This window comes from Wyeomyia smithii, chromosome 3 (genome assembly GCF_029784165.1).
Source record: "Wyeomyia smithii strain HCP4-BCI-WySm-NY-G18 chromosome 3, ASM2978416v1, whole genome shotgun sequence".
NCBI lineage: Eukaryota > Metazoa > Arthropoda > Insecta > Diptera > Culicidae > Wyeomyia > Wyeomyia smithii.
The window spans coordinates 197,835,153-197,849,852 of NC_073696.1; the positions used below are offsets into that span (position 1 = coordinate 197,835,153).

Here is a 14,700-nt window from a genome sequence, read left to right on the forward strand (position 1 = left end):
ACTTTGCGAAAGTGCTCACACGAATCCATGGGGTGACGCCTGTAAGGTTGTCGCGGCAAAGACCAGAGGCTCTTCAGCCCCGGCGAAGCAATCACCAACGATGTTGGAGCGGATCATTGAGGGCCTCTTCCCACACCACGAGCCAAACCCCTGGCCTTCGGCTGCTGAGTCACCAAAAACAGCGAGTGACGGAAGCCGCGCAGAGGCCGAGGATGCGGCATGGGTGACGAACAGTGAACTCATTGAGATCGCAAACTCCCTGAAGGTGAGTCAGGCACCGGGACCGGACGGAATCCCGAACCTGGCAATTAGGACGGCTATAAAGGTAACCCCCGGGTTGTTCAGGGCGGTCATGCAGAAATGCTTAGATGACTGCCTCTTCCCGGATGAGTGGAAGCGACAGCGACTGGTTCTATTGCCGAAGGCAGGGAAACCACCAGGTGACCCATCGGCATATAGACCAATTTGCCTGTTAGACACAGCGGGCAAGGTGCTCGAGAAGGTAATCCTCAACAGACTTGTGAGATTTACCGAGAGTGAAACCGGTCTGTCAAGCAACCAGTTCGGCTTCCGTAAGGGTAAATCCACGGTGGATGCTAATCTCTCCGTCACCAATACGGCCGAGGTAGCACTCCAATGTTAAAGAAGGGGCATTCGCTATTGTGCGATCGTCACGCTAGACGTGAAAAACGCGTGCAATAGCGCCAGCTGGGACTCTATAGCCTACGCGCTTCGGAGTCTCGGAGTGCCGGTGCCACTGTAAAAGATTCTGGAAAACTACTTTCAGAATCGAGTACTAGTCTACAGCACACATGAGTGTCAGAAATGCATCCCGATTACCGCAGGAGTACCGCAAGGTTCCATCCTGCGTCCGGTACTGTGGAATGCCATGAATGATGGTGTGCTGAAGCTAAAGCTCCCACCGGGAGCGGTGATTGTGGGCTTCGCAGACGTAGGGGTCTACGGCGAGTCGATCAGCAAGGTCGAGTTGATAGCCGCGCTATCCATACGCGTAGTTGAGGATTGGATGCACTCCAGGAAACAGGGGTTAGCGCATCACAAAACGGAGGTCATGGTGGTAAACAATCGCGAATCGGAACAAAAAGCGGCGATCAGTGCCGGTGGATACACTGTCGCCTCGAAGCGATCCCTAAAGCTCTTGGGGGTGATGGTCGATGAAAAGTTCACGTTCGGGAGCCACATCGACTACGCCTGCAAGAAAGCTTCCACGACTATAGCGGCATTATCGCGCATGATGTCAACAAATAGCTCGGCGGTATTTAGCAGCAAGCGTAAGCTGCTCGCTAGCGTGGCAACGTCAGGTACGGCGGACCCGTGTGGTCAAAAGCGTTGGGTACTTCTAGTTACCGCGGTAAACTGGAAAGCACCTACAGGCTCATGTGCCTGAGGGTCGCATGCGCGTATCGAACCGTTTCATACGAGGCAATATGCGTCCTGGCTGGCATGATGTCTATCAGCATCATTGTCAAAGAGGACATAGAGTGCTTCGACCAACATGACACCAGAGGTATACGAACCGCCAGAAGGTCAACTTCGATGACCAGGTGACAGCGGAAATGGTCCAATTCTACCAAAAGTAGATGGACACACCCGCCCCAAATGCTGACGTTTTTTTCGGCGCTGGAGTCTCGATATCTCCCTCCGCTCCGTGATTCTTCTTATCCGTCACTCGCTGGCACTCAGCGTCAAACCACTCATTGAACGGGACCTAACACTTCTAGCGCTGTGGTGCTAATCGTACTGTGGATATGTCTCCACTGTTCGTTCTGGTCCCCTTCAATTTGCTCATCAACCCACTCATCAATTTTTTCAGATTATCTTGCAGTCACTCCTCCAGTTGATAACCGTTGGATGTTCAACTGTCTTTTCCTTGTTGTCCTTAATTTCAATACGTTGGACAACAAGCGCCAATCTTGAATACCACGAGATAGTGATCCAAGTCAACTTTTGATCCTCTTAACGACCTTACGTCTGTAACATCTGAAAAGTGCCTACCATCGATCAGCACATGGTCGATATGAGAGCAGGCCAAACCATCTGGGGGCATCCAGGTGTCCTTACGAATATTCCGACGTGCGAAATAAGTTCTACAGATGGCAATGCCTTTAGCTGCAGTGAAATTGATAAGCAACGGGTCATTATCGTTCGTAGTAGGTGGAAGCGCGCATTTGCATCTTGGTGTCATATCCTGGGCACCCACTGTACGTCTCCTCAAGGAGATCATAGTACTCCTCCTTTTGTCATCGGCTTTATCATTAGCCGGTGTGTACACATTGATTAAGCTGTAATTGTAGTAGATGTAGCTCTTGAATGCATAGGATCTACTGCCGGAAATTCACGTTCTCCCGTTCTCTCTCCATCCAGGATTTCTATCCAGGATTTCTGCGCCTGCCGGTTCGTACATTCAAAGTACCGAGTTTTGAAAAGTCGTTGTCCTTTTCGATCGCCTAGGTTCATGTCGATATTCCGTTCCGTATTTTTCGTAGTAATTCAAATTTAGTATGCTACCTTACTAGGGCTACGATACCTAGTCTCGCGACGGAGCTGCCGTCTTAGATATAGCTGGCGAGACATCGCCTTTCATGACTCAACTGCCCGCACCCGATCAGACGCTGTTGTACGCCGCCCCTAACATGGGAAGACAGCCGCGTATGACTACCTTTACCAGGCAGCATACGACTAAAGTTTCTACCGGGGGTTAGTTACCCGTTCTACGCTAAGGTTACTCGTATGATAATCCCGGTCGGCACCTCCTGGAGGTTGGGATAGGAGCTGCATAACAGAGGTGGATAACTGCAATAGGGGCTCCAAATATCTGCGTTCTCTCGAGTCCACTATTATTTCATCAATACATTCACAACCCATGGGCGCAACTACGGAGGCTAGGGAGGTCTATAACCTCCCCCAATAGTCTTCTTGCCTGCTCTAGAATTGTATTCAATTAATCTATTCCATAGTTCTTCTAAAGGTTGTTGAATAGGTGGCTTTGGAAGATCAGCACGTAGAATGTCTAATTCTCCTCAATATTGAATCAGCTTCGCTAAGAAAGGATGAAGTTACCTTTTTTTACTGCTAAGATACTATTTCACGCAACACTTAATATTTTTCAACAATTTTTTTCTTATTTTGTAGACATTTCCCCACTCCTTAAAAAAATCGATAGGTTCCAGAAACCAGGAGTCATCATCTCGGAATTAACAATGATGTCCGGATTCTGGATATCATCCCAGTTACGAAGATACTCATATTGTATATAACCCCGTTTTCTAACTCTGATTGGTCGAAATCTGCGTTAGAAAAAAAGTGTCTATATTTTTCAATAGTCCAATGATTAGCACCATTTTCTGCATTTTTGTAGACGCATAACTAACTTTTCAATCGATTACTACAATGATGAAAGTTATGCGTCGGAAACTGACTGAGTTATAAGCATTTAAAATTGGGCAATGCTCGGGATGCCGTTTGGATTGTCATTTTATACCCTCTCTCAGGAGGTGCCGTGAGACGTAATTTTTTATGAAAAATCCACTTTAATCTTCGACGTAGTCTTCATTTAAGGTAACGCACTTGTTGTATCGATCTTCTAATATTTGAATACCAGTTTTGTAGTCCTTCATTCGAGTTGAATCACTTGCCAGAGAGCATCATTTTCAACTGGGGAAAAAAGAAATATTCACTTGAGGCTAAACCTGGCAGATACTGACACTGAGTAGAGCAATTCCTCTGAATTATCGGTTGTGCTTCGGGCAGAATGAACGAGAGCGTTGTCTTGCTGAAAGAGCACTTTTTTCAGCATATTTGTCTGAATCTCCTTGAATTTAACTTTCAATGAAACAATTGTTGTTTATCGATTATTTTACAATGTTCAAGATAGTGTATGAATATTATGCCTCGCGATTCCCAAAAAATACTAGCCAACACTTCATTTTTGGGCGCTTCGGACTACTCTCATCAGGCAAAAGCCACAGTGGCTGTAGATTGGACCCATAAGTGCCCTTACTAACACGCAGATAATTCTGAGTAAGAATCCCCAGGATACCGATTAACACAGTGACGGAATCGTGAAAGGAATCGCAAACACGATCCGGAGGATTCCCACTCACGATTCTTATTCAAGAATCCTAGAGCCATATACAGGGCATTCCTGAGGATTCTTTTTTCAGGAATCCTTTTCAAAGACGCTCATGAATCCAATTTGAGGAATCCTAGAGAATCTATGCGAATCGTATGTGTTCGTCCGGGTGTAGTAGTTATTATCACTTATCGCCGCGAAAATTCGTTTCGATTGTGCTCCTGATTCTCCGTCGAAAGCTTGATACGTTTGTCTTTTTGATCAATAGTTAAAAAAAACGCGGCACCCATTGTACGCACAGCTTCTTCATTTATAAACATTTCTGAATCGTATAATCAATCACTTTCATTTTACGGTTAGTTAACAATACTTCACGGATTTTAGAATATTTTTCGGCGTGACCGCTTCATTTGGTCACGAGGAAATTGAGCAAACCAATACTTTACGGCTGAATCAGCTGTAACGGTTGTACTTTTCTGGCGATCAATCTCGCTCGAACAGTTTTTTTCCATCAAAAAGTATTACTTAATCGAAACACAAAATTTTGCATGGTATATAAATAATTTCTCCATGGCCATACAAAATAACAGAAGTAGCGTCACTTAAAAAACAAGAACTTGAGGACAGTTCGACAATATACCATGAACCTTGACAGCATTCTAGTTAAGGTTGCTTCAATCGGGAAGCTTCGGAGCTTTTTGATTTGCAACATGATCTCTGTTCTCCTAGATCTCCCAGATGGTCTCGAGGTACGATGCTGGCCTAACAAGCCAATCGTCGTAGGTTCGAGTCTCGGTTCGGGAGAGACTGATAGTGTCAGTAGGAACGTAGTGCTAGCCCCACAATTGTCCTGTACACTAAACAGTCGGCTGCGAAGTCTGTGTATAAGTAAAACAGAAGGTCGAGTTCCGAATCGGAATGTAGCACTAAGGTTTTGCTTTGCTTATGATCTCTGTTTCAAACCAAAGACATTTTAGTTCATGTTTCATTATTTCAAATAGATTAGGAATTTTATAATATGGGATTGTATGCGAAATCGCCATGTTTTCATAATTATAAGAACAATTATTTTAACATTTTGCATCAAACTTTTGCTGCGATAATTTTTGGAGAAGATTTGATCAGATTGTATTTTCCCGTAAAGCAAATCTCATAAATTTGTTTTAAAATAATTACAAGGTTCTCTCTAGTAAAAATTTAAATTAGGTTGTCTGAAACTCAATTACCACAATTCTCGCTGAACATGTGAAGAGGGCCCAAGTGCCATATGTAAACAAGCCACAATTTCACGTTTTTCAATGAATACAAGCTTAATCTACTCGTACAAATAAGATTGTTTGATTAAGAGTAAATTCATTTATCAATAAATCTTATTGGTAAGTGCAGATTTCGCTTGTATTGATCAAAAAACGAGAAAATTTGGCTTGTTTACATATGGCACATGGGCCCTTTTCACATGTTTGGCGAGAATTTATTTAATTTATCGAGATGTGATATTCATATTTGTTAATTTCCTTCAAAAGCAATGGAATTCAACTCAAAACTTGATTTATCTATAACATCTTTTGCTGAAAAACGTTTACTGGATAATAACACACAAGCAACAGAAATAATGAAAAGCCTTTCTTGAATATGGAATTCTGTAATATAAATTCAGGTTACAAACCCGCGTCTGAAAATGACAAATTGCGCAAGAAACATGAAATTGGAGATTTTATTTAGCGAAATTTCAGTTTCAGTTTCTTTAAATCCATGATACCATGCGTTTACGAGCTTTCCACTAAATGGGCACTCAATTCACAATAATATATAGATAAACGCCTCAGTTATTACCGCTAGAATGCAATATTACGCAACAAAATAAAAAAGGATCTAGTCTGATATTGAGACGTGGTTAACCAACCACGCGTAAAAAAAATTCATTCCCAGCAAAGATCATTTCAGCAAAATCGTGCCTCGACTATCAAGAGAAAGATATTTATTGCAAGTGAATTCGCTTTTTTTTCCTTAGATTCTTCAGCTTGCTGGTAATCCTTGCTTTGAAGCGGAGTTTCCGTTGGTGATTATTTTTCCATTCATAAGAGTTACCGGTCTTCTTCCGGATTCTGCCTAATGGCGCTGGATTTCGATTTGACAATATTCTTCGCCACAAAAACGGACACACATACAAAAAAATTTCATTCTATCTACCGCTTTGAAGACACAAGTACAAAAAAAAACCACACTCCAGCAAGAATGATAAGTACCTATCGTTTTATGTGCCTCATAGAGTGGCATCCTACAGCTCAGAATCTATTAAAGTGGTCCTAATGAAAGTAGCAATATTATTGGAATTCTCCGCCAATAGACAGGATTTCCCTGCCACGAGCACTCGAATACTAATCAATTTTCCTGCTTGCTCCCGTTTCGTCTTTTCTTCTTCCTTTCTCTCTCTCTCTTTCCTTCTTGCAGCATGACGATTCGACGAACGTGACATCGGACGAGGAAACCAGCTCGAAACGGTCGGTTCGATTCACCGAAGAATCCACCATCCGAGAGGCATGCTGCGACGGAGAAGTTCAGTCCGGTCTCGGTGAAGGTGAAATGGGCACCGGAAAGCCCATCAACTACATGTCGGACACACTGAAGCGGCACTCGTCCAGTCTGTTCCACAACGCTCTTCGACCGAATTCGGCTGTTCGGCAGCTGTTCCCGAGTTCGGCCATCAGTCCGCTGCTCTCGTCAGCCGGTTGTGCAACGGTGATGACGGTTGCTGCGGCCACCACCACCATGGCAACGGGGGTACAGATGACGGCAGTGAACACAACCAGCGCTAGTACGGCCGGTAATCCAACGGCACTAACTCAGGAGGCTCTGAAGGCGTTCGACGACTTGAAAAAGCCTACTCTGGTCCATCAGCACAGCATCACCAGCAATAGCAGTAGCAGTAACATTAATCCTGCAGCCGCCGGGAGCGCATCGGTAACGGCAGGCGGCAGCCCCGGTGGATCCTGCGGGACGGAAACGGACACCATCCGGAGGACGATCGAACGGAATGCCCTTCGCCGGTCACTCATCAAGTATGAACCGAAGTGAGTAAATAGATTATTAGTTGATTGGCATTTGACGATAATAGATTTATCTCTTTTTTTATCGTTGATTGTCAAAATTTTGATAGCGTATACAATTATATAATATCTGTGGTGGTCAATTTTGTTTTATGAAACATAGGTTTTTGTGAATAACACAAATCGACATTCCACTTTGTTGAAATATTGACATACTCTAGCAAACGCTTTTAACTATGGGAAAAGTTTTAATTATACATACTTTTGATTTTGTTCCCTTTGTTATACTTGTTTCTTTTTTACACATAAGGTATTCAGTTTTTATTATTTAAGGCTTTCAGTTTTTATTATTTAAATGCTCATCATCGTCTTTTGAAAAAATGCCAAAAAAATGTATGCAATTCAGTCTCCAGCTCTCCAATTTTATTCAAATGTTGTGTATTAGTTTCATGCCCATTTTTGTTTCGCTCTCAGTTAAGGTGAAACGGTATTAAAACCACAAACGGCTCATTTCGAACTACCACTTCGAACTTTCAAAGGCACAAGCCTCGGTAACAGTTGATGCGTCACCTGTGAAAACGCAATTTTATGTTTGCTGTGGTGAAGCAAACATATAATTGCGTTTTCACAGGAAACGCATTATCTATTACCGAGTCTTGTGACTCTGAAAATTCGAAGTGGTAGCTGGAAGTCAACCATTTGTGACTTCAACACCGTTTGGCCTTAAGATTTGCCGTCAGATTTAACGTTCAAAAATCAGAACTTCTGAACCATCGAGATGAAACAAATTTTCGAGCAATAATTTTAAAATAATCGTGTGGCAAAAACTGATTTGACTCCGACACACGTTTTCAATATAAAAAGGTAACAATTGATAGCAATGCAAGAAGGCTACAGCTATTCGAGATTTTTATTTCGCCTCTTTTTCGTCGGCCTATTCTTGCGCCAGTTCGGCGAATCATAGATTACTTCATTCAATACCTTAATTAATGACCTGTTAACTAACGACTGTTAGCGCCTTCACTTCCGCATGGGTGGATGATTCTATCTCACAGCGCTAGGAGCTTATTTCGCAGTTCACTGCACATCAATGGAACGATAAAATCAAATTCATCTTACTTTGTACATAACGTAAAAGTCGATAATGGTTGAATTTCCACTCAGTCACGCGAACTGTTTGAGATTTAAAACTGGATGCAATACACCTAGAAGTATGCAGTGTTGTATAGTATACTTGTTTAAGTAAATTGGAGTATCAAGAGCTTTTGAACTAGCAGGGCCGGTGTCACATTATTTTCCCGAATAGGTAGTAAGGAATAGGGTAGGTTTGTGGGTAGCCGGGGTGCGGGGGTGGGGGCGACCTACTGATACTGAACATAATTTTACGAAAAACTGACAGTGCATCAACAATAGAGTGCCAATAGAATATTTAAGGGAAATTAGATTTTCGAATTTCGTTCAGTAGTAATGTTTGCATTATAAAATAGACTTTTTTGCATGGTCATATAAAAAAAAACAGATAATTGATTTTAATGAATTTCCCATGGAAGGTAATTATATAAGCTCACTTGCAAAAGTTCCGGCAGGCACTTCGTACTATAAATTTCCCCATTCACGGCCAATACGGAGCTCCTCGCTGAATGTCAGCCACAGCAGCATCTTCTTTGGGAACTTGGTGTGTGAAATGAACTTCACCTCAGAGCTCATTTCCTTCGTGAAGGAAGTAAAAGACGAAGTGCTCTGCCAGTCGTTTCCATCCAGGGTGAGATAGGTCTCGACCACCACCATCACGTCGCGATTCGCCGGTCAACTCGACCATATTGTTCAGCCGCTGCCACTGCATCATAGCCTGCAGCTCCGAGGCCAATGGACGGGACTACCGCTTTCTGACATGTATGTCCATGTTCGCACTTTTCAACTTTTTGGCCGGTTACACCGACCTCCCGATCAAGCGTACGCAGTGATGTAACCACTTTTCCCTCGGTATTTCTCTTCAGTTTTCTTTGGAGCTTCTTGTCGTTCAGGGTCGTCGGCCGTCCAGAACCTGTCTTTCTTTCGATGCTCTGATAGAATTCCAATTGTGCCAAGATGTTGTAGATACCAGAACAAGCGTAACCGGCGTCCCTCTTCCGTACGCTGTCCGTTTTTTTTTCGCCATTACGGTTAAAGCTCGAGTAAATTTTTTTCTGCCGACTCATGGATTACTATGATTGATGCTGCATGGGTAGTTTCGTCAGTGCATGTAAAGGTAAACCCATGAAAAATCGGCATTTATTTTAATGCAAACGTTAGGGCTCACCAATTTTGTCTTCCCGAAAAAAGTCTCCATCCCCAATTTAAGCTTAATCGGACTTAATCTGATCTGATAAGGTTTCACTTACAGTCGTGGGAGTCTAACATTTTTAACCAACAAGTAGCTCTTGAAGTTTCCGAAATCGACTTTTTTTATAGCAAATCTTTTAAAAATGCATGAGATGTCGAGATTGGATGTAATTTCAAAAAAAATTGTTGGAAAAAATCAACTTTCAGGGACATGGAAACTTTTTCCAGGAAAGCAGCTCGAATATTTTTTTTATCGATCAAAAAAATATAACTTTGCCCGCTTTCAGGCTCTACTTCCCGAAATAAGATTTAGCTCAAATTTGCCATACGAAATTTTTACGAAAAAAAAAACTTTAAAACTCTATCGTAAACTATCAAAAAAATTATTTAGGTTGGTGCAAAACACGAATCATTTTAAATCTAGGACTAAAAAAATGCCAACAAGCGGTAACTGTATTAATTTTTATCTAGGAGCTGAGATTCAAAAACATTTGATCGTTTAGTGAAAAGTCGTTTATGGAGAAGATAAATTTGAGATTAAGAAGGGAGTCTTTTATGAAGTATTTAAAAGGTATGATTGAAAATTGTAACCATTAAATATGTTCACGTGGATTTCAAAATAGACGCGATTTTTCATGCGTTATTTTTTTAACATCAATTTCCATTTTGCGGCTACTGTTTTGAAAAGCTGGATATGAATATAGAATTGCCACGTAATTGAGCCGATTCTGAACAATAGCAGATTTTACTTATTTCGCTACAACAAGCCTGGTATTGATCAATCAGAGAAAACAAACAAATTCGAGAACAATTAAACAAAATCCTTTTCCCTGAGAAACATTACAACTGTACATAAATTCATATATTAGTAGATTCATAACCTTTCGCTCAACGATATCCATCAAAAAATCTGTCGCTCGCAACAATATATTTTTTTTAGATTTATCCGATAGATCCGTGTGGGTAAGTACCCACATGGATATTTTCCGAGTGGGTACTACTACCCATACTACCCACATGAACCGCCGGCCATGTAAACTAGACCAAACGACGTTCTCTTTTGTACATTGAAAAAGACCTACTGACAGAACTAGAGCAAGTGTAAGTTGATTTTTTTTTTTGCTAAAGACAATTTATACATAAAAGGATTTGAGACGTTACCTATATAGACGCCTATATAGACTAGAGTGCCAATGAGATGTTTGAAAAAAAAAAAAAATTGATGCCAAATGTCTTAGAAATGCATGAAACGTCGAGATCTGGTGTTAACTCGAGAAAAAAATTTACAAAAAAAAAATCTAGTTTCTGGGACTTAGAAATTTTCAAGCTGGGAGAGTAAATAGAATATCAACATAAGGATTCGAATGCAATCGATGAAATATTCATCACAATAGTATTGTAACGTATCCTATATTACGGTACGACACTGCTAGCATATTTTATGCGATATTTCATTAGGGTGGCTCAGTTATTTTCCATTAGGGTGGTCTTTTTTGCCAAAATTTTGAGCAAAATACGGAAAAACCGAATTTGAATGGAATATTGAAGACAGTAGTATCCAAACAGTAGTCTCTTACGGACCGTCGTCGAGTTCGGACGCGCGTGCTGCACTATAGTATATATATACATTTTTTTTTTTTTTTTACTACTTAACTTTTTTTTGTACCTCAACATTTTTTTTTCTCATCCAACCGACGACATGGGGAACGCGCGCAAGCATTCAAAAGTAGTTTATTTGTTTTTACTTGATACGGTCATTTGTTAACGTCGCGAGTGCAATGAAGTGCGGTATCGTAAACTGTGCGCAAGGTGACAATCGCTACCTCTGGCGTTGTCACGGAATCTGTAACCGAACATTTCATGCTGCGTGCATAGGTGCACAAAGAAATCACGAGGAAATCCTGCGGACTTTCATGCTGCCGCTTTGTCAGGACTGCCAGGAAAAGTTCGTGACCGACCTAAATCTTAAGGCTCTGACATCTCATCTCAGAAACATCTCAGAAAATATCGGAAAGACGCTTGAAGTAAACCATAAGCTGCTTTCAAATTATAAAAATCTCAGCGCGACTCATGATAACTTGCTGAACATATTGAAAAAAGCCTGAATGAAATTAAACTTACCATCACCAACGCCGCGAGCAGCAACAAAGCCAGTGCCGCAGAAATAAAAAACAAAATGTCAACACTTCTTGATACACATTCGGACACCTCAGCAACTGTTGAAGCGATGGCTAAGTCAGCAGCGACAGCAGCAGCAGCAGCAGCTACAAACTCAACGACAGGGTCAATAAACAAACTACTCGCTACAATTGAAACCGGTTCAGCGCAGTCTAATGCTGATTCTGCTCTTCGTGAAATTCTCGACGAGGTAAAATTTGTCTCTGGAGCTATTACCAGTCTCCAAATTAATCAAACTAGCGCATCACAACAACACAAGTCACTGCATGAAGAATTAAATCAAACTTTGGCAGCTAACAATAAAGCTACGAAGCCCATAACGGACCATTCTTCGCCAGGATGGCGATTTTTGGGCAATAAATGGCGCTGGATGCCAGACTGGTCGGATTATGATGCTAGACAACGGACTCGTAGGCTCCAAGAAAAGGCTGCCGAAAAATCTAGACGAAACAGGAAACGCAGGAGGCGACAATATATTGAATCGAAAAACTTCAACAACAATCGAAACCATACCACCAACAGCAACAGCAACAGTAACAAGACAACGAATAGTAACTATATCAACAACAACCACAAGTTCACACACACTTACCAAAACGACCAGATCCGTGTCAATGGATCGGATAAACAATTACTGGCAACCGCCAAAGTTAAATTTGCCAGACCACCATCAACTATTGACCACCCTATAGCAGGCCTCGCAGTTCCAAATTTCATCAACTTCCGGAAGGGTGAAACCATAAACCCTTACCGTTCAGACAACCAGAACCAACATAATATTGAATCGCCACCAAATGAGAACACTACTTCGAAAGCAACATTAGAATCGCACCCAACATCGTGGTCGCTCGATCCCATGCGGCCTCCTGTTGTCAACCTAACACAACAATCAGCTGTTGGAGACGGGCGTTTTCTGAAGGCGCGTTTACGAGATCCAAAAATTATGCACCTTGTACGTCTTTACCTTGCGTACATGCATGACAAAGACCCAACGGTTTGCTACGACGGTATGACGAAAACCAGCATACAAATTACTTTGGCTTCAGAGGGACTACCAGTAGCTGCGGAGGAGCTCAGGAAATTTTTCTTCGAGGTACATGAAGAATTCGGCGTACCGAAACAAGCGGCTTCCGAAGACCTTAATTCTTATAGTAGACACTTGAACAACCAGAGGATTCAATCCCTACAACGCGCAAGGGAAAGTGCCGACAAATTTTATAGACCGATTTTTCGGAAATAATGACTCCTTTCGATGAGAAAGAGAGTAATTCAAGACGTGACTCTGAAGAATTTGTAATTTATTGCCAGAATTTTAACAGAATGAGTAGTTCAAAAAAAATTGATATTCTTAGTAAAAAGATTAGTGGTTGTATGTATTCAATCATTATAGGAACGGAAACAAGTTGGTCTGAAAGTATAAAGAGTGAGGAGGTTTTTGGAAACAGTTATCAAGTATTCAGAAGCGATCGTGATCTTTTGTTAACTGATAAAAAATCTGGTGGCGGTGTATTAGTAGCCGTCAAGACAAAGTTCGATGCAGAGTTGGTCCCAACGATGAAGTATAAAGAATTTGACGATGTTTGGGTCAAAACTGTATTGAACGGTCAATGCCACATTTTTGCATCAGTATACTTCCCTCCACAATTTGCAAAAAAAACAATATTATGAATTATTTTTAGAAACCGCCAACTCAGTAATTTGTAACTCTGACCCGGAAATTAAAATTCATATATACGGCGATTTCAATCAAAAAGATGCAGACTTCATTAAGGACTGCGATAACGAATCACTGTTGCTTCCTATAGTAGGAGATAACGAGGCACTACAGCAAATTTTCGACACGACCAGTCAGTTAGGATTATATCAAGTAAACGCAATACGAAATGAACTGAACTGTTTTTTAGATCTCTTGTTCACAAACTGCACTGAAGATTTTAGCGTAGATAAAGCCGTTGATCCTCTATGGAAAAATGAGAAATTTCATACAGCCATTGAGTATTCATTGAACATAGATAGCACTAGATCACGTCCCAATGATAGTGAATTTGAGTATGTGTATGACTTTAAAAAAGCTAATATAACAGAAATCGACCGAAAACTCAGTGTAGTCGACTGGCAATCACTTTTGCGAGGCAAAGAGGATATTGAAAAAGCCGCGAATACGTTTCTCTCTCTATTATACGAAATTATAAATGATACAGTTCCTAGGACGAAAAAACGCACTAACTTTTGTTTCAAAGATCCCGTATGGTACACGCAACAGATCAAAAACTTGAAAAACAAAAAACAGAAAGCCCATAAAATGTACAAACACCATAAATGTGAGACCAATCTGGAACGATACAAGAACATATGCAGCGAACTAGATGCAGAAATCTCATTAGCTTATGAGAATTATAACTCTAGGGTAGAAAGTAATATCAAATCTGATCCAAAGCAGTTTTACCGTTTTGCAAAGGAAAAAATGAAAACTAATAATTTTCCATCACGCATGCATTTTGAAGAAAACGAAAGTACCGAGTCTCAGCTTATTTGCAACCAATTTGCGAAATTTTTCCAGACCGTTTACAAAAACCCGGATGAAAATAGAGATTTTAACTATTTCACGCATTTACCTGAATGTACCAATAGTGTATCAGTTCAAAATATAACTTTTCAAGAAATATTAACATCATTAGAATCCCTAGATGCAACTAAGGGTGCTGGGCCAGATGGAATTCCACCATCTATGCTTAAAACATTTGCTTCTTCTTTTGTAAAACCACTGTTTTGGCTTTTCAATCTTTCAATCAAAACAGGTGAATTTCCTTCCATGTGGAAAAAATCATTTCTCATCCCGATCTTTAAGTCAGGTAAACGCTCTGATATAAAAAATTATCGCGGCATAGCAATCATCTCTTGTATTCCGAAACTATTTGAATCAATCGTTAATAAACGAATTTTCGAACAGGTGAAAAAAAGTATTACAATCAACCAACATGGTTTTTTCAAAGGAAGGTCCACAGCTACTAATCTATTACAATTCGTTAATTTCACACTCGCTGCAATGGATAGAGGTAA

General features: G+C 41.1%; 1 protein-coding gene across 5 annotated transcripts in view; it reads left to right on the top strand.

The window, feature by feature from the left end:
- LOC129732077 (uncharacterized) overlaps window positions 1–14,700 on the top strand; it is a 332,272-nt gene that overhangs the window by 288,621 nt on the left and 28,951 nt on the right. For all 5 annotated transcript variants that reach the window (XM_055692571.1, XM_055692570.1, XM_055692573.1 and 2 more), the window contains exon 7: window positions 6,545–7,164. In XM_055692571.1, the coding sequence (XP_055548546.1) occupies window positions 6,545–7,164 (620 nt within the window). The remainder of the gene's footprint in view (window positions 1–6,544; window positions 7,165–14,700) is intronic.